Source organism: Harpia harpyja, chromosome Z, assembly GCF_026419915.1.
Source record: "Harpia harpyja isolate bHarHar1 chromosome Z, bHarHar1 primary haplotype, whole genome shotgun sequence".
In the NCBI taxonomy this organism is placed as follows: Eukaryota; Metazoa; Chordata; class Aves; order Accipitriformes; family Accipitridae; genus Harpia; species Harpia harpyja.
The window spans coordinates 94,032,576-94,058,161 of NC_068969.1; the positions used below are offsets into that span (position 1 = coordinate 94,032,576).

The following is a 25,586-nucleotide window of genomic DNA, read 5'->3' on the forward strand; positions in this document are numbered from 1 at the left end:
TTTAAAAGCTACTGAACAAAATATAAATGAAATAGATAATGCCATTAAAAGTTGGGAGAAGCATCAAATTATTTATTTCTTTGAGTAGTGTTCCTATGTATCAGGTTTGCATGGTAAGACTTTGGTAGTGGGGGGGCAGTTACAGGGGTGGCTTCTGCAAGAAGCTGCTAGAAGCTGCCCCTATAAAGCCAACGCCAGCCACCTCCAAGTCAGACCCACCGCTGGCCAAGGCTGAGCCCATCAGCGACAGTGGTAGTGCCTCTGGGATAAGAGATTTAAGAAGGGGAAAAAAAGCAGCAATTGCAGCTGGGAGAGAGGAGTGAGAATATGTGAGAAACAACTCTGCAGAGACCAAGGTCAGTGAAGAAGAGAGGGAGGAGGTGCTCCAGATGCTGGAGCAGAGATTCCCCTGCAGCCCGTGGGGAAGACCATGGTGAGGCAGGCTGTCCCCCTGCAGCCCATGGAGGTCCACGGTGGAGCAGATATCCACCTGCAGCCTGTGGAGGACCCCATGCTGGAGCAGGTGGGTGCCCAAAGGGGGCTGTGACCCTGTGGGAAGCCCATGCTGGAGCAGGTTTTCTGGCAGGACCTGTGTCTCCGCAGGGGACCCACGCTGGAGCAGTCTGTGCCTGAAGGACTGCAGCCCATGGAAGGGACCCACGCTGGAGCAGTTTGTGAAGGACTGCAGCCTGTGGGAAGGACCCCCATTGGAGGAGTTCATGAAGGACTGTCTCCCATGGGTGGGACCCCACGCTGGAGCAGGGGAAGAGTGTGAGGAGGAAGGAGTGGCAGAGACAACGTGTGATGAACTGACCGCAACCCCCATTCCCCATCCCCCTGTGCTGCTGGTGGGGAGGAAGTAGAGAAAACTAGGAGTGGAGTTGAGCCGGGAAGGAGGGAGGGGTGGGGGGAAGGTACTTTAAGATTTGGTTTTATTTCTCATTACCCTACTCTGATTTGATTGGTAATAAATTAACCTAATTTCCCCAAGTCGAGTCTGTTTTGCCTGTGACAATAATTGGTGAGTGATCTTTCCCTGTCCTTATCTTGACCCATGACCCTTTCATCATACTTTCTCCCCCTCTTCAGCTGAGGAGAGGAGTGATAGAGCGGCTTGGTGGGCATCTGGCATCCAGCCAGGGTCAACCCACTGCATCATCTCCCTTGGCAGACAGTTCTGAAGGGCAAAGGGGTCCAGGAGGGATGGACATTCTTTAAGAAGGAAATAATGGCTCAGGACCAGGCTATTCCCATGTGCCACAAGACAAACCACCAAGGAAGATGACCGGCCTGGCTGAACAGGGATCTTTTGCTAGGACTCAAGAAAAAAAGGAGAGTTTATCATCTCTGGAAGAAAGAGCAGGCAACTCAGGAGGAGTACAGGGATCTTGTTAGGTCATGCAGAGAGAAAATTGGGAAGGCAAAAGCTCAGTTAGAACTCAGTCTGGCCACTATTGTAAGAGATAACAAAAAATGTTTTTACAAATATGTTAACAATAAAAAGAGAGCCAAGGAGAATATCTATCATTTAATGGATACAGAAGAGAACATAGCCTTTTCCTAATCTCTGGTGGCAGAGGTACTTAATGCCTTCTTTGCCTGAGTCTTTAATAGTGAGACCAGTTATCCTCAGGGTACTCTGCCCCCTGAGCTGGAAGGCAAGGACGAAGAGCAGAATATACCCCCCTTAATCCAGGAGGAAATAGTTAGTGACCTACTACACCATCTGGACACTCACAAATCTATGGGACCAGACAGGATCCATCCAAGAGTACTGAGGGACCTGGCGGAGGTGCTTGCCAAGCCGCTCTCCATCATCTACCAGCAATCCTGGTCAATGGGGGAGGTCCCAGATGACTGGAGGCTTGCCAGTGTGCTGCCCATTTACAAGAAGAGTTGGAGGGAGGATCCGGGGAACTACAGGCCTGTCAGCTTGACCTTGGTACCGGGGAAGATTATGGAACAGTTCGTCTTGAGACCGCTCACATGGCATATGCAGGACAACCAAGGGATCAGGCCCAGCCAGCATGAGTTCATGAAAGGCAGGTCCTGCTTGACCAACCTGATCTCCTTCTATGACCAGGTGACCCGCCTAGTAGATGAGGGAAAGGCTGTGGATGTTGTCTACCTGGACTTCGGCAAGGCCTTTGACACTGTCTCTCATGGCATACTCCTTGAGAAGCTGGCGGCTCGTGGCTTAGACAAGTGCACTCTTCGCTGGGTGAAAAACTGGCTGGATGGACGAGCCCAAAGGGTTGTGATGAATGGAGTTAAATCCAGTTGGCAGCGGGTCACAAGTGGTGTTCCCCAGGGCTCAGTTTTGGGGCAAGTTCTTTTTAATATCTCTATCAATGATCTGGACGAGAGGATCAAGTGCACCCTCAGTAAGTTCGCAGATGACACCAAGTTGGGCAGGACGGCTGATCTGCTTGAGGGTAGGAAGGCTCTACAGAGGGATCTGGACAGGCTGGATTGATGGGCTGAGGCCAACTGTATGAGGTTCAACAAGGCCGAGTGCCGGGTCCTGCACTTGGGTCACAACAACCCCATGCAGCGCTACAGGCTTGAGGAAGAGTGGCTGGAAAGCTGCCTGATGGAAAAGGACCTGGGGGCCTTGGTCGACAGCCGGCTGAATATGAGCCGGCAGTGTGCCCAGGTGGCCAAGTAGGCCAATGGCATCCTGGCCTGTATCAGAAATAGTGTGGCCAGCAGGAGCAGGGAAGAGATCGTCCCCCTGTACTCAGCACTGGTGAGGCCGCACCTCGAGTACTGTGTTCAGTTTTGGGCCCTGCACTACAGGAAAGACATGAAGGTGCTGGAGCGTGTCCAGGGAAGGGCAACCAAGTTGGTGAGGGGCCTGGAGCACAAGTCTTATGAGGAGCAGCTGAGGGAGCTGGGGTTGTTTAGCCTGGAGAAAAGGAGGCTGAGGGGAGACCTTATCGCTCTCTACAACTGCCTGAAAGGAGGTTGTAGCGAGGTGGGTGCTGGTCTCTTCTATCAATAACTAGTGCTAGGATGAGAGGAAACAGCCTCAAGTTGCAGCAGGGGACGTTTAGATTGGGTATTAGAAGAAATTTCTTTACTGAAAGGGTTGTCAGGTATTGGAACAGGCTGCCCAGGGAAGTGGTTGAGTCACCATTCCTGGAGGTATTCAAAAAGCGCGTAGACAAGGCACTTCGGAACATGGTTTAGTGGGCATGGATGATGGTTGGACTCAATGATCTCGAAGGTCTTTTCCAACCTAAATGATTCTATGATTCTATAATTCTATCATAACATCAAATACGTGTTTGATTCTACATACTTTTACTAATCACACAAAATTGATTAGTAAAAGTAGTGCAAGCTCTCCTCACTCTGTACAAAGAAGAAAAGGAAATATACAAAATATTAGAATAACATCAGTTAAAATTTTTCAACTTTTTGAGCTACAAAAGATTTAGATTTGATTCACCTTTTGTCAAACTGCTGGATTTCTTTTATAAAGACTATGGGGAGGAAGCTTTACTTAATGAAGATGAATATGTTTGTTTCTGACCGAAGGCACTTTCAAAAATGTGAGATCATTACTGAATCAGAATATTTCTTTTCTTCATGTTCACTATGTCCAAACGTTTTCTTGTTCATACTCTCCAGTCTTTAGAACCACATCAAATCTCCTTATGCTCAAAGGAAAGGTGAAATAATTTTAATTAGAAACTTCATTGCAAATTACTAAGAATGGGAACTGACAGATTTTTAGCATCTTCACAAAAAACAGATATACTCTTGAAAGAAAATTAAAAAAGAAAAAACCCCACACATTCCATCCCCCATAATTCTACATTGTATTAAACATGAAGCATGTTATTAGCTAAGTCACCTATAAAGGAAACCTTTCCCTTCTGATGCACAATCATTTTAATTTAGGTGTTGATATAAACATTAGGGAAGCACATGATACCAGAAGAAGCACTGTACCAAATAAAATCTTGGCAATATCTAGCTTTAAAAAATATATGTTGTCACAGCTTCAGCCATAAGGGTGTTAGATTATCACACAGAAAACTTTTGTTTTCTTTAACTTAAAGGTATAAGCTTGTACTTTGGATGTGAAAAAGACGTTCATATGCCCAAAAGATTGGCAACTTCTTCAGCTGTAACAGTAGATGCTATCCTTCCTTACATTTAATTCTGAAATGAAGTTATCATACAACAGCTCTTCAGTATTTTGCACTACTACATATAATAATTCATTTCATTAATTTGCTACTTTAATTTTTCCATTTCCTACTAGAATCACTGATTGCTTATCAACTTCAGAAACAATAAGTTTGTACGAAATCTATTCTGTTCTATTCTGTATGTGTGACATCTTTTTGATGCATACAGTGACTTCTACTTCTCAGTCACTGCCTGTAGTTTTACCTAAAATAGTTGAAGAAAAGTATAGAAAAAAAAATTCTTTTCAGATAGCATTATTTTGTCCCAAATGCAGATGTGAGGAAAAAAAAACGCATAGAAGTTGGATACCATAAAATTTAAAGGGGAGTCATGGCTGCAAAACATTCATAGATACATTGACCACTACAAAGCATGAAGAAATACTTCTTTAAAAAAACAGGTGGGCAGCTTTAATTCTCCCAGATGTTAGGAATATCATTTTTCCGAGGGGGGGGGGGGGGGGGGAATTAATTTGAAGAACCAAGCCCTGCACTCTACTTAAATCTCCATGCAAGCAGCATTTAATTTACCTCAGTTTATATGTATTCAGAGAGTTTACTACCATGAAAACCAATTAAAAATATAAAACTTACTCAAATTCTTAGTCACTAAGACAGTAACAATTTGTAGAAGTGAAGGACTACAGGCCTGGGGCACAAAATTCTATAACAATACATTCTTTTCTCATGTAAAGTCTCATCTTAAACTCTCTCCTTACTGTGTGTTTGATGTGGTCCTTCTGGTAATACACAGTAAATCTCATAAACATGGAAGTACTCTTGTATTCTTGTTCATACCATTGTTGAACTTTGATTTTTATCCGCCATGAGTCATCTCATATAACTGCAATTTACTCTGCTCTTCACTCTATCTGTGTAATAAGAATCCATGCTGAAATTATGGGATGCACCTAATTGCACATCATTGCAACCTATCTCCAGGAACGGGTCATTGTCCTTCTTAGCTGAGGGACAGCAAGTCTCATAAATTGTTACGATCTAAGTTGTCTGTGGGCTTCTAGAAAAACTAAAATAATAGTTTCTAGTATTTACAGTTTATACAAGAAAAAAACATAAAGTATTTCTATAGTTCTAGGCTGTTCATCAGTATTTTCGTGGAACAGCAAACAACATAACCTTGGAACAGCAGCAATGCTCCGTATGTTAGTTATTAAAAAACTCCACTTTTTTGGCAGACAGTCAACAATAAAATACATAACGCACTTCACTGGGCTTAGTTTCCTTCCTGTTTTGCTTTTGTCCAGCAAGATACAATGTCTGTGAGGATGGATCAGGATCTTACCGGTGGCATGGCACATTACCCCAGCTGTTGATCCTTAGGGTTGTAGCACTACCAGTACAATATTACTATTTCAGGTAGAGGTGGCTGCATTTGGAGACTTCGTGTGTGTCTCTTCAGAAAAACTACACATTACCAAGGATGCTGGAAGAGCACAAAAAGGTCAGTGAAAACCATTGCCTCTTCTTAGCATACAAACCACGAAAGGTGGCCTGACACATGAAGTAGCAGATGATCCCCTCTTTTGCAAGATGGGCACTTAATGCACAACAGCTCGTGGACTTCTGCTATGCTGAGATAATTCTACAGTATCTGTACATTCTGAAAGTATCTTACAGACAAGCAGCTTATTCATATATATTTCACTTAAATGAAGGAATATATTCGCAGCACAACCAGCTATTTTGGTCTTCAGTAAAGATATGACAGTGTAGCTACTTTATATTCTAGTCTATATATTCTAGCTTCAAGATGATCATAAAAAATTTTAGAGTATATATAGATATACTGAGACAATCCTGATATGTTGTATTTATCCAGTAGCTCCCTGAGTAATTTTCCCTCCTTTCGAACACGAGTGAAGTTTTAAGTAGTTTACAACACAATCCATGAAAGAAAGCAAGCAGAGTTTCTTCCTGACAAATCCCTGGCAAATTTGCAAGGCTGTTTATCCCACTGGTTATTATTAATACCAAACTGTGTAAAAGACATACCAAACAGTAGAAGAACTCAGGTCAGACAATGCCCTCAAAAGCTGTAATCACAAATAACAGCATGAAAAGACTGCAGCTAAAAGTAATTAAACTCTGAAGTGTTGGGGTTTAAAGGCTTGCAAGAGGAGCTCCAGATGCACCTCAGAAAACAATAGCTTTCTCATGCTATTTCCCTCAGATACAACTTCCACAGAAACCACAACTGCGATTTAGCAAAGGTAAATCATGCATTTGGGCATGAATCCATCATTCTTAACACTTTCTTGTTAATCCAGTTTATAATCAGTGACAGAATTAATCTCCTAATTACAAAAGTCACCATGAAGTGACAATAGTTACAACCAAAGCAAAAGCAAAGATAGACAAGCTTTGCCTCAGAAGATCCTCATGCCCAAAATTTCTCCCCTCCTTGTATCAGCTAGTTAAAAAAGATACTGCTTCTTACTTGTAACCCTATAGCCCTGTAATGCGGTATTGTTCCTGCTAGAACAGCCACAAGCTTTGTATTGAACCTTGCGAGGCCTCAGGGCTGAGGCTGGCCATGTTTGCTCTGCCTGCACTTCCCTTGCCCTGCCTGCTGCTTGGTTTTACCTGGTTTAGCTGTGAGAGCAATTTCTCTAACTGACCAGATGTCTGCGACTAACTTGTTTTACTTTTGTTATCTTTATATGGTACAACCACCGACAGCAGTTATTGCATGTAGAATGAGATATTTACAACTCTATTATAATGATGTAGTGTAAAGAACTACAGGCTGGCTAAAGATAGCAAAGGCCTTGAGAAATGGAGACCCAGGACACAACACAGAGGAGTACAGGCATGGGATCACATGAGATGGGGCACTGGGCTGGCACTGGAGACCACAACAGCTATGAGTAAATTCCCAGGGGTCCGTTAAAGAAATGCAGACTTGGTTTTAAGGGTAACAAACAGAACAAAGAAACTGTATTTTAGATACATAAAAGGCACTACATAAGGTACTTTGGATGTAGAACGAAGCTGCAGACCAGTGAAGAAAGAGCAAAGGTATAAAAGTGTGTTAACAAACACACAAAAACAATCTCAAGTGGATTCTGGGGTAAAGAAAAAGAAACCATCAACATGAACATCATACTCCTCCCAGTGAAGGACTGCAGATGCTGGCAAGCCACAGTAACACCTGCCTGCCCCCGACCCCAGACTGCTGCCAGCCCGCAGACCCCGAGGCACAACGCCATGGGCAGAACCTCAGGAAGTGGGGAGGAACAAGTGAGTGCACATAACAGTCTCAATGGCAATATTATTCTTTCTTTTTTCTTTAACAATTAAATCTGGACTAACAATAATCACACTTTTAAGATTTCACTTACATGAAGAATAAATTCTTGGTTTTATATACACAACGTGTGTTTCTTCTTTGCCCATAAACAAGATGTAAGACTCTGCAGCCGTGCTGCCCAATGGCTCTTAAACCATTAATGCTGTAGCACCATCAGCACAGTACTACTATTTCAGAAAGAGTAAATCGTAAATGTGTCAGGCTAGGGACTGTGAAGTCTGCAACTGCATGTTAACACAGAAGCACTTCAGTCTTCTTTATCTCAAAGTTTATTGTGCTTTAAACGTAAGTTCAACCAGTTAAGCATAGAACTTAAAAATTGCTATGTTATTTTGACAACTTATCCAGAGCGGGTGTGGTTTTGAACACTGAAAGCAGAGTTTCCACCTTTATCAAGTTGGAAAGGTTTATATTAATATTTGATCTTCATTTCTCTTACAGTCACTCAAGGAAGTGAATGAGAAAGCTGGTGCAGATACAGTACGAGCCGCACAGACTCAAAATGCTCTCCCACTATTGCATCCCTCAGTCTTAATTCTGGGGATTCCCAGCTGGTCAAGTCACTGCACCTAAATATTACTTCATATTAAATCCACTACCTTTTAACACAGATCTCATGGTATGAGATTAGGACTGCCCCTCTTCCCTTGTGTCTTCTCTTTCCTTACTTTAAGCAACTTCTCCAGGGCCTCATATTTCCCTAACAAAGGTCACAACTGAGACCTTGTAGTTACTGCTTGCCTCTTCCAGCTGTGATTTCATTTCACTTCCTTCTCTTCCTGCTTTACTTTGGTACTAACACTAAATAATGCTTTTAGCCCTCCAACAGCCAGTTGTGGAATCCATAAGCAGCCTGAGTATAATTCTTGTTATGAGTATCATCACAGAAAGAGTGACTGAAATCCAAGTACATAAATGCATGATGAGACACCTGAAGGATTTACAGTTTAAAGACAAACATGACAGTGCAAGAAGAAGAATTGTAAACCAATGTACACATGAGAAAGAGACAAGCATAAATTAAGTGAACTAAGGTCACAAGTTAAACCTTTGAAGCCTAGTGCCTTCACTACAAGACTGTCAGTTGCTAGAGAACATCAGTATGGACTTGAAAACTCAAGGCTGCAGGGCAAGATAACAGCACCTGACACTGTGGATAAACAATGCAGTATCTCACCCACCTGTTTACCCTGAGTGCACATTAACGCTGGGAGCATGAAAGCAAACTCACTTCATGGAAACTGACTACTATTCACCTTTGTAAGACAGAACTTTCAGGTTTTAAAAGATACAAAAGAACTGGTGATATGTCAAGTTATAAAATAAGGCAAAGAGGCCAATAGTATTTTTTCCGATGGATGAAGATCATTTCCAAGAGGATACTGCAGTTTTGAAGCTGGCTACATAGTCCTCCTCTGTGTAAAATGATTGTGAAGTGAAATGAAATAAAATTGGAGGAGCCACATATGGTATTTCTGTCTGAGATCTTTCAGAAAATTATTACAAGCTTCAGACATTAGCAAACAATGCAAACATACAACAAGATATACACAAAAGGGAAACAGAAATTTTATAACAGAAATACTTCATCTTCTTAGCTATAGCAACAATAACAAGAACTGTTATTAATACTTGCAATTCCTAGACTTAAGTAGTTATTATCACATCCTAACAATATACCAGAAACCTAAAAATCCCCCATGAACACAAACGTGCGTGCACACACACACACAAAATTCAAGTTTACCCCTCACAGACATTAAGAGCTTCGCTGTGTAGAGCAGACAGAGGAAGGTTGGGTCCCTCTGCTGTTAGCAGGCTAGCTCAGTCCTGCACCTTCACCACAGAGCCTGCATCAGAGCAGGCCTCCGGGCGGGGGGGCAAGTGCAGGTCAGGAGCTCACAGAATCGCTCCTATTTACAATCCAAGGTTTATACACTTTAACTTAATAATAGAGTGCATTCTGCCACGACACGATGTTTATGGGCACATTTTGGCTTACTGCAAGACAGAAAAAACTTTTTACAGATACAGTTATCACAAATCAAAATAAACTTAGATAAGCAGTCTATGCATTCACAAAGAAATTCCAAAGTCTGAACAGGTCTGCTCTCTCGGACTGCTCTCCAGAATAGCTTTAATTAAAGATAAAAATGAGATGCACAGTACCTTTAACACAGAGAGCTTAGAAGAGACTCACCTCACACCAGGGTTCTGCTGCACTGAAGTACTTCTTAAAAGAGCACTTAAATGAAATACTTCCCATTGTCATTTATCAAAACTCTCACTCCATCTACTCAGAGGTTTATGCTTTTTTCCCTTTGTGAAGTTTTACTATCTGATTGCGTAAGCATATGTGGTAAGTATGCTGGAAATCATGGTTACTAAGTATCACAGATCAGCTTCCTATTGTAAGTACCACTGTAACAAAATGCACATTTTTACAAGGAGGGGTGCCAGAATGCTGAAGAAAAAAGACGGCAAGTGGAACTTGCAAGGAAAGGGAGGATACCTAGACTGGCACACGAGAGGGGAGCAGCCACGAGAAGGAGTGTGTGGCAGAGGAGCATCCCCTTTTGTGACATGTCAGACTGTTAGGAGGATATGATTTTCTAGCTCCACATTTTCCTGGGAGGATACCAGAGCAATGGGAAACACAGCTGCACTAGCCACACATGCTGCTTAACACCGAGTCTGAGAAGTAGGCCCATTTAAATATTCCATGCCACGATCACAGACTTTCACCAAGGTTAACGAATCAATGCAAGACCAAAATATCTTCCCCTCAAAACTACTATTTGAAACCAGATCATTTATTTTACATACTTATTTTTCAATTTTTTGTACTTTGTAAACCATATGCTTACTGATTAGACATACCAGATTTAACAACTGTACATCATTTGCCATATGAAACTTAAAAATAATGTAGGAATTCATTAAGTATGGTTTAAAAAGAAGAAGATCTGAAAGTGTATTTTTCTTTCTTAGCTATCACAAATTTGGAAAACTTGTACAACACTTTATTCTTGAAAGTCACATCTAACAAAGAATAAAGTGGCTGGAGAGACTGCAGATGACATGACTGTGCAAACGCTCGTATATACTGTGCTTTTGCATCATCATTTCATTTAACAGAAACAATGAGGCCTGGAATTTTTAAAGCCATTTTAGGGACTCGGACACCTAAGAATTTTTAGAGTTATTAAAAAACAAGTGTTCAATATGAAGACATCCAGATCTTGGAAAGGTTCTTTACACTCAGTTTCAGAGACACATTTTACAAAATAAGAACAAGTTTTCAAAATATCACAATGCCAATTTAAATGTTTCTTTAAACAAAACAAAAAACCTTCCCAAAGATGAAAGAATATACGCATGCCATACTGAAAAGTCTCATGATATGTCCCAGACCCATCACATTTTCAAGCTGGTTCTTACATTTAATTGAGAGAGACAGCCTCTATGTATCTCCCTCTCAAACCTGAATTCACTGCTCTGCTTCAATTCTGTACTATACTCTAAAGGCTCTGTTAATTGCATGTAGGAAAGAGTTCGAAGTCACTTAGTGTGTGAGAGGAGTGCAACTGTATAAGGACAACTGAATAATAAGGATAATAATCATTTAGGTACAAAGGGCTAATGAAAGATCCATACATGAACTACTGGCCCTATATATCCCATTGCATTAAATGCAAACCAATGAAAACTATTTGGCATCTAACCTAAGCATAGTCCATTCAAATAAGCTTAGTATTTCTCAGTAAGGCATAAATATTAAATTAGACTTGACTATTATAAAATGTAAAGCAATCACATTAAAAAAAAAAATCCATGAAATAGGAGTTACATGAGCTTTACAGGTCACTACACTTCATCTATGGAATATTCTAAGATTATCACAGTGACACACCTACCCAAAGCGGGAGTGATTTCTTGAGTAGATACTATTTCTCTGATGAGAGTTAGTATGTTTGCTCTTGCTTGGCCACACAGTATTTTGTATCAGGAACTTTATGATGAGAAATTTTCTTTTAAAGGCATACATTATCATTAGTCTTTCTACTGAATTTCAGAGCAAAAAAACCCTGTGTTATTCATCTTAAGACATCTTCCTGGTCTTTCTCCCCCTCCCCCACCAAAAACTGCATGACCATCTATGGTCTTTAATTCTGTTCTGCTTTAGATGGTTTGAAGAAGGAAACCATGGTTTTATTAAGCATATGTAACATTTCTGTCAGATTTGAAGACAAAATATTTACCTACTAAAGACGAGTATTTTAAATAGCAACAATCAATTTTTACTCAAAGAAAAAATATTTGTGTTACAATAAATAATAAATGCAAACATCTTTTAAAACATAAAACTTTCTTAACTGTAAAATTAACTCAAAATGTCATTCCTTAAAAGTTAGGAAATCCCGAAATGCGAGGGTTTCTCATTCAGAAGATCTGAATGTTTAGTTTTCCTTTAATCACACTGATTAAATTTTATGCCCACTTCAAATTTGTTATTACATCACAAAACAATAAGAAGGCCAACAGAAAGTAGTTTTTACCCACCAAGGTTTGATTTTACACCAAAAAAACCTGATGGGTTGAATTAGAAAAACTACATTTAGGAAGAGGTCATAAATCCTTGTTTGCAGGATAGCTGACTCTAGGCAGTACCACGTTAAACCAGTATTAAGAGACAGCATCAAAAAAAAGTCAGAATGACTTATAAAAGCAAGGCAAACTTTACAAAAAAAAGTAGCATAATTAATTTTAAACACCTACTTGCTTCTGTAGCCACCGTTGTCGCCGCCTTTGTTTTCTCCTCAAGCTTTTCAACTTGTTTCTTTCTCTCTTACTCAGCTTTTGGTTGAAGGAAATACTTGTAGGCTGCACAAGGCCAACAGGTGTGATGTATTTTTCCTCTTCTACAACACTTGTAGGTGAAGAAAGGTTCATCACAAAAGGTGACCCATCAGCAATGGCACTCCCAGAAGATTGTCCAGTAGCTTCAAAATCACACTCACTTTCTGCTTCTCTATGTACTAATGTGGTAAAGGAAGTAAGTCGAAACCTTTTTTGTAGTTTGTCAGCACTGGAACTATATAGGTCCTGAAAAGAACTACCATCTTTCCTATTGGACTCTAATTGCAAGCCACTTCGTGTGTAAGCAGGTGGATTTTCATTTTGGCCATGGTAAATTGTTCCCATACTGCAAGTTTCATATAACACAGGTGACAAAACAAGTCTCTCTCTGATATTTAAATCCAAACTATGTGATCTTCTGTGAAGAGGTTTTACAGTGCATGCATCATTCATAGGATAGGAAGCAGAAAGATTTGGGTTTGGATTTAATGTCTTTAAGGGAACTGTTTTACTTTTCATCTCAAATCTGGGAGCTCTTACTTCCAGACAAAGGGCTTCTGTTAATCTTCCAGTGCCATTGTTATTTCTGGCCATGTATGAAAGCCCTTGATTTTCGATTTCCAAAGTTGCAGTTACCACTTTATGGCAGGTATCCTTGCCAAAACCAGACTGAATTTTGAGGAGAGGTAAGTGTTTTCCTGATGATTTTGCCAATTTAACAGAGAAAGCTGGCTGATAGTCAGTCTGACTTTTGCAGAAATGTATATTTACTACCTGTCCACAGGAACATTTTGTGTTGCAAACAAAGTTAAAGCCCCCTAAACAGGCCTCGCAGAACGGACAGTGCAGTTTTCCAATTGTCCACTGTGTCTATTAAGAAAAGAAGAAAACACCCAACACATTCATTGTAAATAAACGATTAAGAAATCATTACTAGAGTTACTTTTCTCCTTTAATAAAAGGGTCTACTTTTTGTTTTTCGAACACAATAAAAGGGACTTCACAGCAGAAAGAAAATCCACTGTAAATAATATTCTGGTCAAAACTCTGCTTGCTGCAGTGATAACTAATTCTAAGAGATCTAGAACACACATTTCAAAATGTAGGGGCTTTGAAATATGTTTAAAATTTGTCCATAGATAGAATAATGCTGCAATACTAATGAAAACATTAGATACTTCAAAGCAGTGAAATCAATTTACCATGTTAATCTGGAATTGGCAAGCACACTTTCTCAACTGAGTCTTCTGAGTGCTGATACATTTCTTGCATACTAAGTAGAGTGGAAGGAGATTTCTTACAAAGAGAATATAGCTTTTTACTTTGCTTTCCCTATGAAAGCTTGAAATGGTACTTGTATTTTGGTGTATGTAGTATTACAACATAATCTGTGTGCAGATACCATGACAAATCCTTAATAGTCTATCTATAAGTAGACAGTTATTTTCATTATTTGTAATTCTATGAATTTCATTTCAATACCAAAGGTACTTTTTCAAAAGAAAATATGTATCAAAGATCTATAAACTCCTACACATTTGCACAACTATTAGTGTTTTCAGTAAATATATTCATCTGTCAGCAGAAACATTCTTGAGGATTAAAGTTATGCAAGTATTTGTAGGATCAAAGCCCAGATGAGAAACATTATCAACTCCAGTCACACATTACTTACTAGTGTGCCTGAAGTGGAGTTGAGCCATGAATACAGAAGCTGCCCAACATTTCTAGCATTGCTTTCAGTTGCAAATGTCTTTCAAGGTAGATTGGGAACATGATTCCATGGCTGATGCTTCAGAAAGTTTCAGTAAAACAAATTTTGCAATTTCAGAAAAAAAACTTGTGTGGAAAAAAGCTTATTTTTCACATGCAATGCTAGAAAAAGTTCTGGAAACACTTCTTCGAGAAACGTACTCCTGCCTTGTGGGTTAAAACCTCAAGATTTCACAAAGTATCAAAGACGTGCCTTTCATTGTGCCTATGAGAATCTGTTCAAATTTGGACATGTTTTTTAGCTTAGAGAAAAAAAAAAAATCTCTGTTTACATATGCCCAAAGGCTTTCAAATCCCTGAAAATACCTTGAACATGCACAGTCTCTCTCAGTTTATAAGGCTGACCAATGTGTGCATATGCCATTCACAAAGAAGGATTAAGCTGGTTCAGAGATTTAGTGTAAGTCTCCCACACTCCATTTCCCAGATGCCATGGGCTAGGCAATAAAATTCAGGGAAAAGCACTTTCTAGTGCCTTTAGTGAGTATTTCTGGCATTCAGGGACTATGGAATAGTAACGTGGATCTCCAAATAGAGAGGAGTGACTCATGAAGGTTAGGGAAGAAGGCTAGGAGCCTGGCAAAAATGGGAACGCAAGAGACAGCAGGGAAGAAAAAGGACATCTCTATGTCCTACATGCGCAGAGACTGGGAGATGAGGTGCAGTACAAGGGAGTCCAGGACTGATTTAGCATGAGTTTGGCAACGGACTGTAGAAGCATTGACTCAGTAAAAGAAGTAACAGCCTACTAGTGGAGGAGGTGGTGGGGGAAAATCAACAAGATCTGAAAAGGAGCTGAGGGTACACAGATTTAATGATGGGCTGCTTAAAGAGGAAAAACTGGGAAGGGTTAGCCAAAGAAGCTAAAACAAGTGATGAGTGATGGGGAAAAGAAAATGCAGGTCAATGAAGGTCACTAGCAGCACTAGCTAGATTTATAGTTATTGAAGATTATCTATACTCTAATGTGTGCATGAAACCCAATGAGATTGGTTAAGAACAGGGACAGATGGCAAAAAAGAACTGGCTGGGAAGCAGTGGGTTTTTACAGGCTGCAAATAGACTTTGTGCTTATGTAAAATGATTTAGCCTTTGATTCAGGAGTCATACAAGAGAAAATAACACATGATCACAAAATTATTCAGAGCCCAAGAGGATCTGGGGATAAGTCAGAATTGTTTAAAAAACCCCACACATTTATCCATAAACCCACAGGATCTTTCCAGAGAAGTCAGAAGTGAATGAGGCAAGAGTTCCCAGGATATTAAAGGACAATATGAACACTAAAATATTGAAGGTGTTCATAGAGAACTGCATTCTCTGTCTCTGCCACCAGCGGAGCATTGCTCCCTTGCAATCTTGAGCAAGTATGTTAAACCTTCTTTGAGCAGCCTATGGGGTTTTGTATTTCCTAGGCCTCCAACCTGACCCTTTAGGCTTACAAATGCAGAAGGCTGGACATTTACAGCTACAGGTAAAAAGAATAATATTAGTATCAATATTGAATCCAATTTTACTGAAATAATGTAACATGCGAAGTACTGTAAAAAACTGCATCCTTATGATCAGGCATTCAAGATTAGGCAATTCTGTCAAATGGGGAAATACCTCATCACCCCTAATTTTCACACACACACCCAAGATTAATGTTTCTGAAACACACTATTTTGTCATGCCCTACTGAAGTATAAGAGATCATTAATTTTTAAAAATGTTTAATTAATGTTTAACAAAATAAAACAGAGTGAAACAATGAAGGAAGATGAAACATTTTCTCAATTTTTGAATGCTTAGTTTTACAGTCATAACATTTTTTTTCTTTGTGTATCATTTTATGGAGAAACACGCTTCTTACTGTCACTGTCAACATATGCATTAGTACTGCAAGACACAATGATCAAGACAAACCAAAACCCAAAGCCTAGATAACAAATATAATTTTAAGCATTGACAAAATATGCAGAGGTGCCCATGACAGTTATTTGGACAAACACAAATACATTGATCTATAAATGGGCAGGAACACAATTTATCACTTGCAGATTTTGTGCATACAAAAAAAAAAAACCATTTAAGAGGGAAAAAAGCCTCTGTAAATGGTAATGATAGAAGTTACTGAGAAAAATTCACTCAGAAGGTCTCTGTAATAGACATGGGCCTTGGAAAAAAAAGTGCCCTTGAAATATGTTCTCCTTACTTACTTCACATTTTGAACGATAAAGATGCAAGCAAAAAAAATCTACCTTTTCAATGACACATTTCACCCACTCTGGAATAGCTTCTAAGTTCACATGCCATACATTGCAAGACTCCTGAGCAGCAGCTGAAGGTTGTGATGCCTGTTAAAAAAAGAATTATTGTATTGATATTCAACATTAATGTAAGCTTTTTTGGTTTGAATATAGCCAGAAGTCAGCTTCCCAAATTCAGTAAATATTTTATTAACAAATGATAAAGCTCAAAGATGTAGGTACATTCTTTAAGCAAAAAATCAGGTAGATGCTGTCAATAATTCTCTATTACTGAATCTAAGGACATTGGACAGACTCCACTGTGGAGATGGAGGCGTTTGGAGGTGGGTTTGTTTTGTTTACAAGAACAGAAAGTATGCAACTGATGATCTTCTAAGTATATTCAGAAATTTATTTCAGAAGCACTATCAGCTGGCACAATTTTACAGTAAAGATAGGAAAATTTAAGATCTAGTTTATAAGAAGACTGTGGTTAGTACTGCACAACTATGCCACAAACAGTTTTAAATTCATTTTCTAATGCTTGTTAGAATAACTAGCAGAGAAACTAGAGACCCTTAGCAACTTTTGAGTTTTTACTGCAATGATGTGACCAACTGAAGAGAAAACAAAATCTAAAAAACTGTAGCATTTCACTAACTGATACTAAAATAAAAACAATTAACTAACTATCTTTTAGCACAGAAGTGATACAAGTGTAATTAAATCTTGTAATACGGTTTAGAATGTCAGTAAAGTTATAAAGATGGCTAAAAATACAAGGAAACTCTGGTGAGTGTTAAAGTCTTAAAATCAGTTGTTAAAATTTATGAATATGGAAAATCACTGACTCCTATGTTGTGAAACCCATGGGACTAAAAGTTTCATTATGCTGAAAACTGGAAGTGGGGCTATACACAGAAGAGAGAAGGTTTTAGAAATTCTCCAAATAATAATAGCAGACAGACAGATCCATTTGCCATGTTTATGCTTCCTCCTATCTGTGGAGAGCACCTGTACTTCAACTTGGATACAATTTTGATTTAAAGTGTTTATACTGCATTCCTAAGTTCAACATTAGGTTTTAAGGCTTGTTCTAAGATTTTTCTCTTTTACTCATATTTCATCTATGTCTTTCACTAAAGGTCTAAAATTCATCAGGGAAAGCTAACATACTGAAAACATTACTCTTCTCATCATAGTACAATCTTTGCCTCCCAATGTCTTAGGAAGTAGTGTTAAATTATGTTTTTTTATCTGCTATCTACAAAATTAGAGAAGGAGCTACGTCACTCTTGTGCACAATGATGGTGGATCTCCACTAGCAATTAAAAGCTCCACAATGGGGCGTGGATGAATATACCCCCTTCTTTTCACTACATTTTTTCCAAGAAAGGAGTTGAAATTGCCCCCCCCCACACCCCGCAAATGCTTCAAACCATGCACAAAATAAAACTCCTCAAGTATAAAGCATGAAAAATATTCCAGAACCTCAAGCTCTGTAAGCGGAGTGATTAAAATGGGTTTCACTAATAATACTAATTATATCCGGTTCTTAAAAAATAATAACTTTATTTCTACCTCTATTGGTTATACCCTCCTCCATGCCCAAAAGAATGTTGTTGCATTTCTAGTGCACTAATAAAATATATCAACACCTTCGTTTCTATTTGCTTTTTCACTTTGATTCAAGATCATAGGATGTAAGCACAGTCTTCTTGGCATATCTCGAAAGACTCTAACTCTTTATGATTACTAACTGCCATTATAAAGCTGCAGGAAATACTCTGTCATTCTTTTATGCTGTATGATTATTTTTCTGTTTATTTTAATAAAGATGATGTAAATTACAAAGTGGTATTTTTAGCCTGGCAGGGCATCCCCCTCTTAGGGCAGGCTAATCTTCTGAACTATTTTTGTGCACAGTCTATCCCCCACTTTTTCAAAATGAAAAGCAAAAGTTTCTGATGTAGGAATATTTGACACACAGTTAACTACTGCAGTGGAAATTAGTGTCAGTATTTAAAACACACATTAGGAAGAAAGAGTTCTCTATTAAGAGATATTTAAAAAAAACGACTTCATTAAAACTGTCAAAAACAGAACCCATTTTTATATGAAAAATGGTAACACTGTATACTCTACACAAGCTAGTAGTCAAATGTATCATGAATACCAGCCTTTACGTCACAGAACATAAAGGTGATCACTGCCTACTTGGCTTCACTAGCATTACTGCTTACATTATTCTCTATGGAATTGTCCATATTTTAGTACTTATATCCATAGGAGATTAATTACTAAGGGAGGGCAAGTCCAATACTTCTCCTTTATTTAAAACCAATGGCACTGGAAAAAGTTACAAACTCCCTCCAGATGCTATACTTACTTTGGATGGTTCTATTCCATGACATTTTGCAAGGCAAACAGAATTTGCTATATATTTTCTACATCTCCAGCAACGTAGAACATCAGCCTCTTGGTTACTCATTTCAACTTGTGATTCTTCAGCTCTTGTATGTCTATCTGTAAAAACCACTAAACATACAATTCAGTCACCTGTTGAAACCACACATGCTTTCCTCTTGCGACCCAGAAGTTTATCAGTAGTCTCTTCACTATAGAGGAGACTAATACTTTATTTACAAACATACTCTGATCTTGTATAGCATGCCACCTGGACTTTTTAAATAGCAGAGCAAAACAGTTGTTTTTATTTCCAGGTTGCATACAGAACTGGAAAACAACAACAACAAAACATGTAAAAAAAAAAAACAACTTCCTCAATGTTTAGACAAAAGACAAGAGAACTGCAGTTTTCCCAGAATATGTCTGTAGAAATAAGTCACTGCTATCCTACATGTTAAATACACACACACATATATATGTGATGCCACAGAACAAAAATGAATGCTGACGTAAAACCAAAGAAGACAAAGACTGTTTTCTCCATGTGCCTCTGGAGGCTTGCTCCCTTAAATTACTTTGTGTGGGAGGATCAGTACCACTGGTGCAACAGAGTTTTTCACAGACCTGAATCAACCTCCTTGTAAAACAGAGACCTAAATTACGACAACCAGAAGGACAAGACAAATATTTTTCTCTCTTTGTGCCTTGCTGTGTTCTGATGTCTCTCTGGTCTTCTCTAACCTGTTTCCAAAGCCTTCTCTTTTCACCATGCTTTCTCCAAAGGTCCTCCAACTCTTCTTTCTCCCTGCTTCTGGTTTTACCCCCTTGTGCTATTTACATGAAAAAAAAAAAGAAAATCTTTTACATCTACACACTCAACTCAAGCACTATGCTAGGGTTATGCCTACTCATAGTGCTAAAGTGCACAGTGTTTACTGACAGGGAAGCTGGGGCATAAAACTTAAAACCAGTGTTAAAACAATCTCTGTTCTTCCACAGTCCAAACATCTGATTTTGCAATTATTTCAACAATTTAATTTTTATTTAGTTTTCACTAACTAAAGAAACTCTGAGGTCCTCAGTGTAAGCTGCCTGCAGACCAGTTTGGGTTATTGAGCAATACAGACTTCTGCATTTTGCCTGTTTTCCCCATTTCTACCTTTCCCTTTTCTGCCTTGGCTTCTGAATTAATCAAAGACTACGAAACACACACACAGAGGTTATTAATTATTTTTCATTTATATCTGGTGTCTTCTTTCAGCAGATTTCCTACTTTTTCTACATCTGTAAAGATTCTGAAATACAGTTTGACAAGGAAGAACAGAAACAACATGTGCATACATTAGACTCCTAGCTCAAGTGTACATGCAGCTTTTAATAACCAGATCCACACTAAGCTTAGAAAGTGAAATTAAGGCTTTTAAACTTTTTTTTAAGTTTAAGTTAAGTTAAACATTTTTAACTTAAAAATGTTAAAACTTTTCTTGCAATGTCACAATAAATTAAAATGAATTTTTGTTAAGATTCCATTAACGTAAGTTAAGATGGCCAAGCAAAAGATCATGGAAGAGACACAGAAAAGGCAGAATTGACATTGGAAACCTGTCTTGTTCATGACAAAAATGTGATGATTCAAACGCCTTGACTTGAGCAGAATCACTCTCAAGTTTTTATTAAACTCGCTATGCTACTTTCTGTACCAGACACATTGCGAAACTGGAATGTATAAAAATGCTGGACTTCTCTATGAATGACTTTTTTTTTTTAAATAAAAAAGTAAGTTCAGGCTCTGAAAGCTTTTTACAAGCAGTGTGTATCACTTTGCTGTGATAAGTGCAGCATTAGACTTCACAAGGTATTGAAAGAATGATTACCAGTTATTAATTTGTTTGTATCACTCAAACACCTCAAAGCTGTTCTAATTAATTTATTCTTCACAATTTCATAGCACTTCTAGAATTAATTTAATCTTACAACAGCTCAGTGAGAACCTCATACCTAAGTCCAACCAGGAAGGACTGAAAGACGGACTGAAAGACTTTTGCATAAGGCTAGCTCAGATGTGCTTTTCAGGTACAGCCATATCCCCATCTACTAAAATACATTATTGAAATGTACTACAGTTAGTGACACACATTTTGCATACCTTATATGCTGTATCTGTGTATTCAATTAGTATATATTTAAGTCTCTCTACACATTCTGTTCCCCTTATGCTAATTGTTACAGAAAAAGCTGTTTTGCTATCTTGAACAGCTGCTTCATTTGAGGCTCATGATGATTACTGGAGCGGGGTATGAAATAATTGGTGACAGACCTCTGAACCAACAGATAACAGGAGGGATAAATGCACTTGCTGTATTTAAAAGACGAGGTTCAAGTCGTGCAAACAAAGGCTGTCTAAGGATCACTGGCATTTGAAGTGATGCAAACATCCCCCTCACCTGAACAGTATCTAGCAAGCAAGCAAGCAAGCACTCCTTTACTGCAGTACAAAAGCTCTAATTTTTTTTATGATTTATACACTTTAAAAGTTCCTTCTTAGTTCTGCATATACCTTTCATTTAAAAATACACTTTCATAAGAGAAATGAATGTATAATATATGTAATAACCCAGAGAGCACAGGTTTTATGTAACCAAGAATGCTGATAGTGAACTACATGGAAAAAACTACCTCAAAGTGCAAAAACTTTTTAAGACTCTGTTATAGCAGGCTGAAGTGTTCTGGCCTAGCAGAATTTAAAAATGAAAATTCCTGTAGGTCTGTTAAAATTCTGCCTGTACGTGCCTTTTGCAGTTCTTACAGAGGACAGAAGAAATGCTACAAATGCACACTAACACATTGGAGAGGTTTCTACACGTATTATGCTAGAAAACAGCAAGTGACATGTTTGATTTGTCACATAAGCATTCATTTTTATTTTGATTTGCACCTAACTTCAAGTGGAACTCAAAGCATATAAACACAGGATTTTGAAATGTTTTTATAATTAAATGCAGTTAAACCTTACTGTTCTGGATATATTTTAATAAGTTTTTATTTATCTTCCTTTGCATATAAAACTAGTAAAAGGCATCTTGGCCTCACCTTGCTTTGTCTTTCAGCAAAAAATGCCAATATAAAGTTAAAAGATTCCAATCTGGCACTCAGAAACTAGATAGTATCACTCTCAGTGGGCCTTTTCAGCTTGGCACTGGGCCATGTTTCTTGTGGCTGTACTGCTTTCAGATCAGTTGCTTTGTGTGAGCTCATGTTTTCCTCCAAAATAGCACACAGACACATTCGAGTGTTACAAGGCCTATGCTCCTCCATGGCTCTTGTTTTATGTCCTTCAAACATTTTTCTAATGATTCAGTCCCCCAAAAAACAGGAGCAGAGGGTCCTAAGACTTCCTTCCCAAGGCAGAGTCTCAGTTCCCTTTCTTGAAAACCGTTTGTCTAACCTTCTCTTACAGACCTTTGATGGAGATTTCACAGCCTTCCCAAACTATTTAATTACCTTCTTACCTTATTTTAACTTTTCCCCTAACATCTAACCTGAATTTTCTTGCAATTTCTCTTATTTGCTGTGAATACAGAAAACAAAACAGCTCCTTTTCTTCCATGCAAGAACATTTTACAACTTTAAACACTTATTACGTATTAGCTCCACTTCAAACTTGCCTTTGGGCTAAATAAATCCAGTTCTTTCCATCTTTCCTCACAGACCATGCTTTCTTGATCTCCAACTGTCACTGCTATTTCATGAACTCTTTCAAATGGGTCAGCTATTCTTGCACAGCAGTATTCAAATCTGGATGCAGAACTCAAACTGAAGTTTTATCAGCACTGAGTAGACTGGACAGATAATATAAATTTTCAAGGAAAAAAAAAGAACGGAGAATGCCTTACTAGGGTGGAAACTAACACAAAATTCACTACATCCATTTGAAAATGTTGTTTCTTACATTTAGAAGGGCAGAAAACACTGGATGATTAAATAACTACTCCCCAGCAGCAAACAATTTTTAAGTAATTTCAGCATGAGATCCTTAAGATTTTCAGATTCATACATGCTCATCAATATATTAAGGGGAAAGGAAACAGGAATCGTATTTTTTTCCCTCCTCCTACTCTATCTGGAAAACCTGTGAGCAACACCACAGAAAGCTAGTGGAACTATTCACAAAGAAAACAACAAAAAATAGGTAAAGGATCAAGCATCAGACATAGCAGCCAGAGAAATGGTACAGCGCTGATCCGCTTCCTGTTTATTCATCACTCCTTGAATGGGACACTTTCCCTTCTGGCATTCTCTCACTAGTAGTAAGTCCCCTTTGATCATTATATCTAAGTTTCTCATACAATCTGAATTGTATAAGGTATTAAGCTTTGGCCATTTCTTCTTCAAAAAGATTGCTAGAAAATATGAAGTAAAATCCCAAGAAAAGATTCTCAAATGTTCAAAGAAAAGAACTAAATACAAAAACCTAATTTTCTGTTGAAAACGTGGTCTAGAATTTCTTTCCAACTAACCTGCCTCTCATGCCCAAATGCATAAAAATAAGAAAACGAGTACATAAAGACAAGTGGTTCGCAACGCTTTTTTTGTTCAAAAGTCACCTGTGATCCCTTCAGATCACTGCAGCCATGAAGATTACAATAATAATTAGGTAGCACTGAGAAATTAGGGCACAGAAACTTGAGCACTAGTTACTAGGAGTCTTGAAAAAATATTAGATGAGTGGATGCTTTGAAGTGGAGGCTTGACAGAGAGAAGCTAGATGAGCTGTCCTAGCCAACAAGTGTCCATACCAGAAGTTCCTGCTCCCAGAAAGGGAGGAACCGAGACTTTGCTGGACAGAGAAACAATCACGGAAGGCATTCAGGTACACATAAAAACTTGCTGCTAGCTTCTGATCTCCAGAGTATTTCTGCTTAAAGAGACACTTTTAAAAGCACACTTAACCAGTGTTTCTCAATAAAGTAGCACTTAGATGGGAAGACAGAAGAGAAAGTTTAGAGGACTGCCTCCAGGCTGCCAGGGAAGCAAAGCAGCAAGATGTGTGAAGAGCTGTGCCATCCGCTTCTGTCCCAACTCCTGCTCCATTATGAACTGTTCCACCAGTTCAGCTATTGCTGGGTGATCAGCTTGCATGTCACAGGCCACTGGCTGATGAGAGGGTGGCCAGCGTGCAATATTCTTTCTCTTGTAGCAAGAGTAGCCCATGTAATTAAAAGGCAGTTAACACCAAAGTGGGAAAGAATGTTACTTGCAGCATATTACTTAACTGGCTAAAAAATCCTACTGCATGCTGAAGTCAACAGGTCTACCAGATATAGCAAGAGAATGTGGAGTGTGCGAGTCGCTCTGACAGGCAACGGACCTGACAGGTCAATGGAAAACCATGAATCTGCGCGTAATCTCTTTCTTGCATGAGATCCCACAGACCAGCACCGCCCGTTTCATGCTCTTGCATGTACAAACATCAGCTGCTGCACAAAGTAAGAAACAAAACCAGCAGAAAGACGGTGCCCTCGTCCCAGCGTAACACGAGCTCCTGACCGCAAGCCGCCAGGCAGCACAGCCGCAACAGCTGCCCCCGGCCGCCCCGCCGGTTCCCGGACACCTCCGGCGCCCGCCCAGGCCCCGCCGCCGCAGGGCAGCAGCGCCCGTGCGAGCCCACCCGGCGGCCGAGTGCCGACCACCGCCCGGCCGCGCCGCCGGCTAGGGCGGGAGAGGGCCGCGGCGGGCCGGGCAGCCGCCCCCAGAGCGGGGCAGGGAGGGCTGGGCGGGCAGCCGCGCGCTGCCCCGCACGCCGGTGGGCTCCCGGGACGCTTCGGGTGCTGAGAGCCGCCGGCGGCGGCGGCACCGCCAAGTTAACTCCGAAAAGAAGTCGGGGCTGTCGCCGCCGCCGCGCTTCGGCGCCCCCTCAGGCAAGGCGCTGGGCTCGCCCCGGGACGGGCGGCCCCGCCGCTCGCCCAGCTCCAGGCAGGTGTCCGCACCTCAGCGCTCACGTCGCGCCCCCAACGCCCCGCTGCCCGGCGGCCCCCCAGCCCAGGGCCCGGCTCGGCCCAACGGGCGGCGGCGGCGGCGCCTCCCTCCGCCCCCCCGCCGGCCCCGCTCAGCTTACCCGGCCGCGCCGTGCGAGGCTGAGAGGAGGCGGCGACGCCACCGGGGCGAGCGGGCGGGCGGGGAAGGGGTTGCGCAGCAGCAGCTGCTCGCGCGAACGGGAAGAGAGGGGAGACAAACGGCGGCGGAAAGCGCTCGGCTAGCGCGGCGCCTGCCCGGTCCGGCCGGCCGTGGAAGTCACCCGGAGACGGGCCAGTCCTCTCTGGCGGCCGCTGCGTGCCTCGTCCCCGCGGGAGGCCGGGCCCATCGCCGTCTGCGGGGCCGGCCCTGCTGTCGCCGGGGCCGAGGGCAGCGGCCGCGCCGAGGCCAGAGGGTGGCACGTCCTCTCGTCTCCTGACTGGCAGAGATGGAGCCGGGGTGGGGTCAGCCCCGGCGGCAAGCCGGGACTTAGTGGGGAACGGAATGAAAACTTTTCAGTAAAAACTGGGACAAAGAAATACGTGCCTCCGGGCCTGAGGAACAAGCCCAGACCCAGAGAGCTTACCGTCAAAGAGCGGGGCCAGGGACAGGAGAGGGACCGACAAGTGCCGGCGAGCAATCACATACTGGGCAGGGTGTCCTCAGTAGCCCCTGACTGTTCTAATAGGCAGCAAGAGCAAAGAGGAAGCTTTACGTGGAATCTGGGGGGGATGAAGTAAACTTGTGCACCTTTGCTGCAAATGGTGC

At 40.6% G+C, this 25,586-nt stretch overlaps 1 protein-coding gene across 2 annotated transcripts in view; it reads right to left on the bottom strand.

The window, feature by feature from the left end:
- The window catches only part of RNF180 (ring finger protein 180), an 82,977-nt gene extending 57,786 nt beyond the window's left edge, over nucleotides 1–25,191 (bottom strand). The window contains exons 1-4 of one of the 2 annotated variants that reach the window (XM_052777568.1): nucleotides 24,922–25,191; nucleotides 18,787–18,935; nucleotides 16,410–16,505; nucleotides 12,313–13,263 (exon numbers count right to left, since the gene is read on the bottom strand). In XM_052777568.1, coding sequence (XP_052633528.1) covers nucleotides 12,313–13,263; nucleotides 16,410–16,505; nucleotides 18,787–18,888 — 1,149 coding nt within the window. In that variant the 5' untranslated portion in view covers nucleotides 18,889–18,935; nucleotides 24,922–25,191. Of the gene's footprint in view, nucleotides 1–12,312; nucleotides 13,264–16,409; nucleotides 16,506–18,786; nucleotides 20,214–24,921 lie in introns of those variants that run through there. The other variant, XM_052777567.1, reaches the window with a different exon arrangement.
- Between the last annotated feature and the right edge of the window lie 395 nt (nucleotides 25,192–25,586).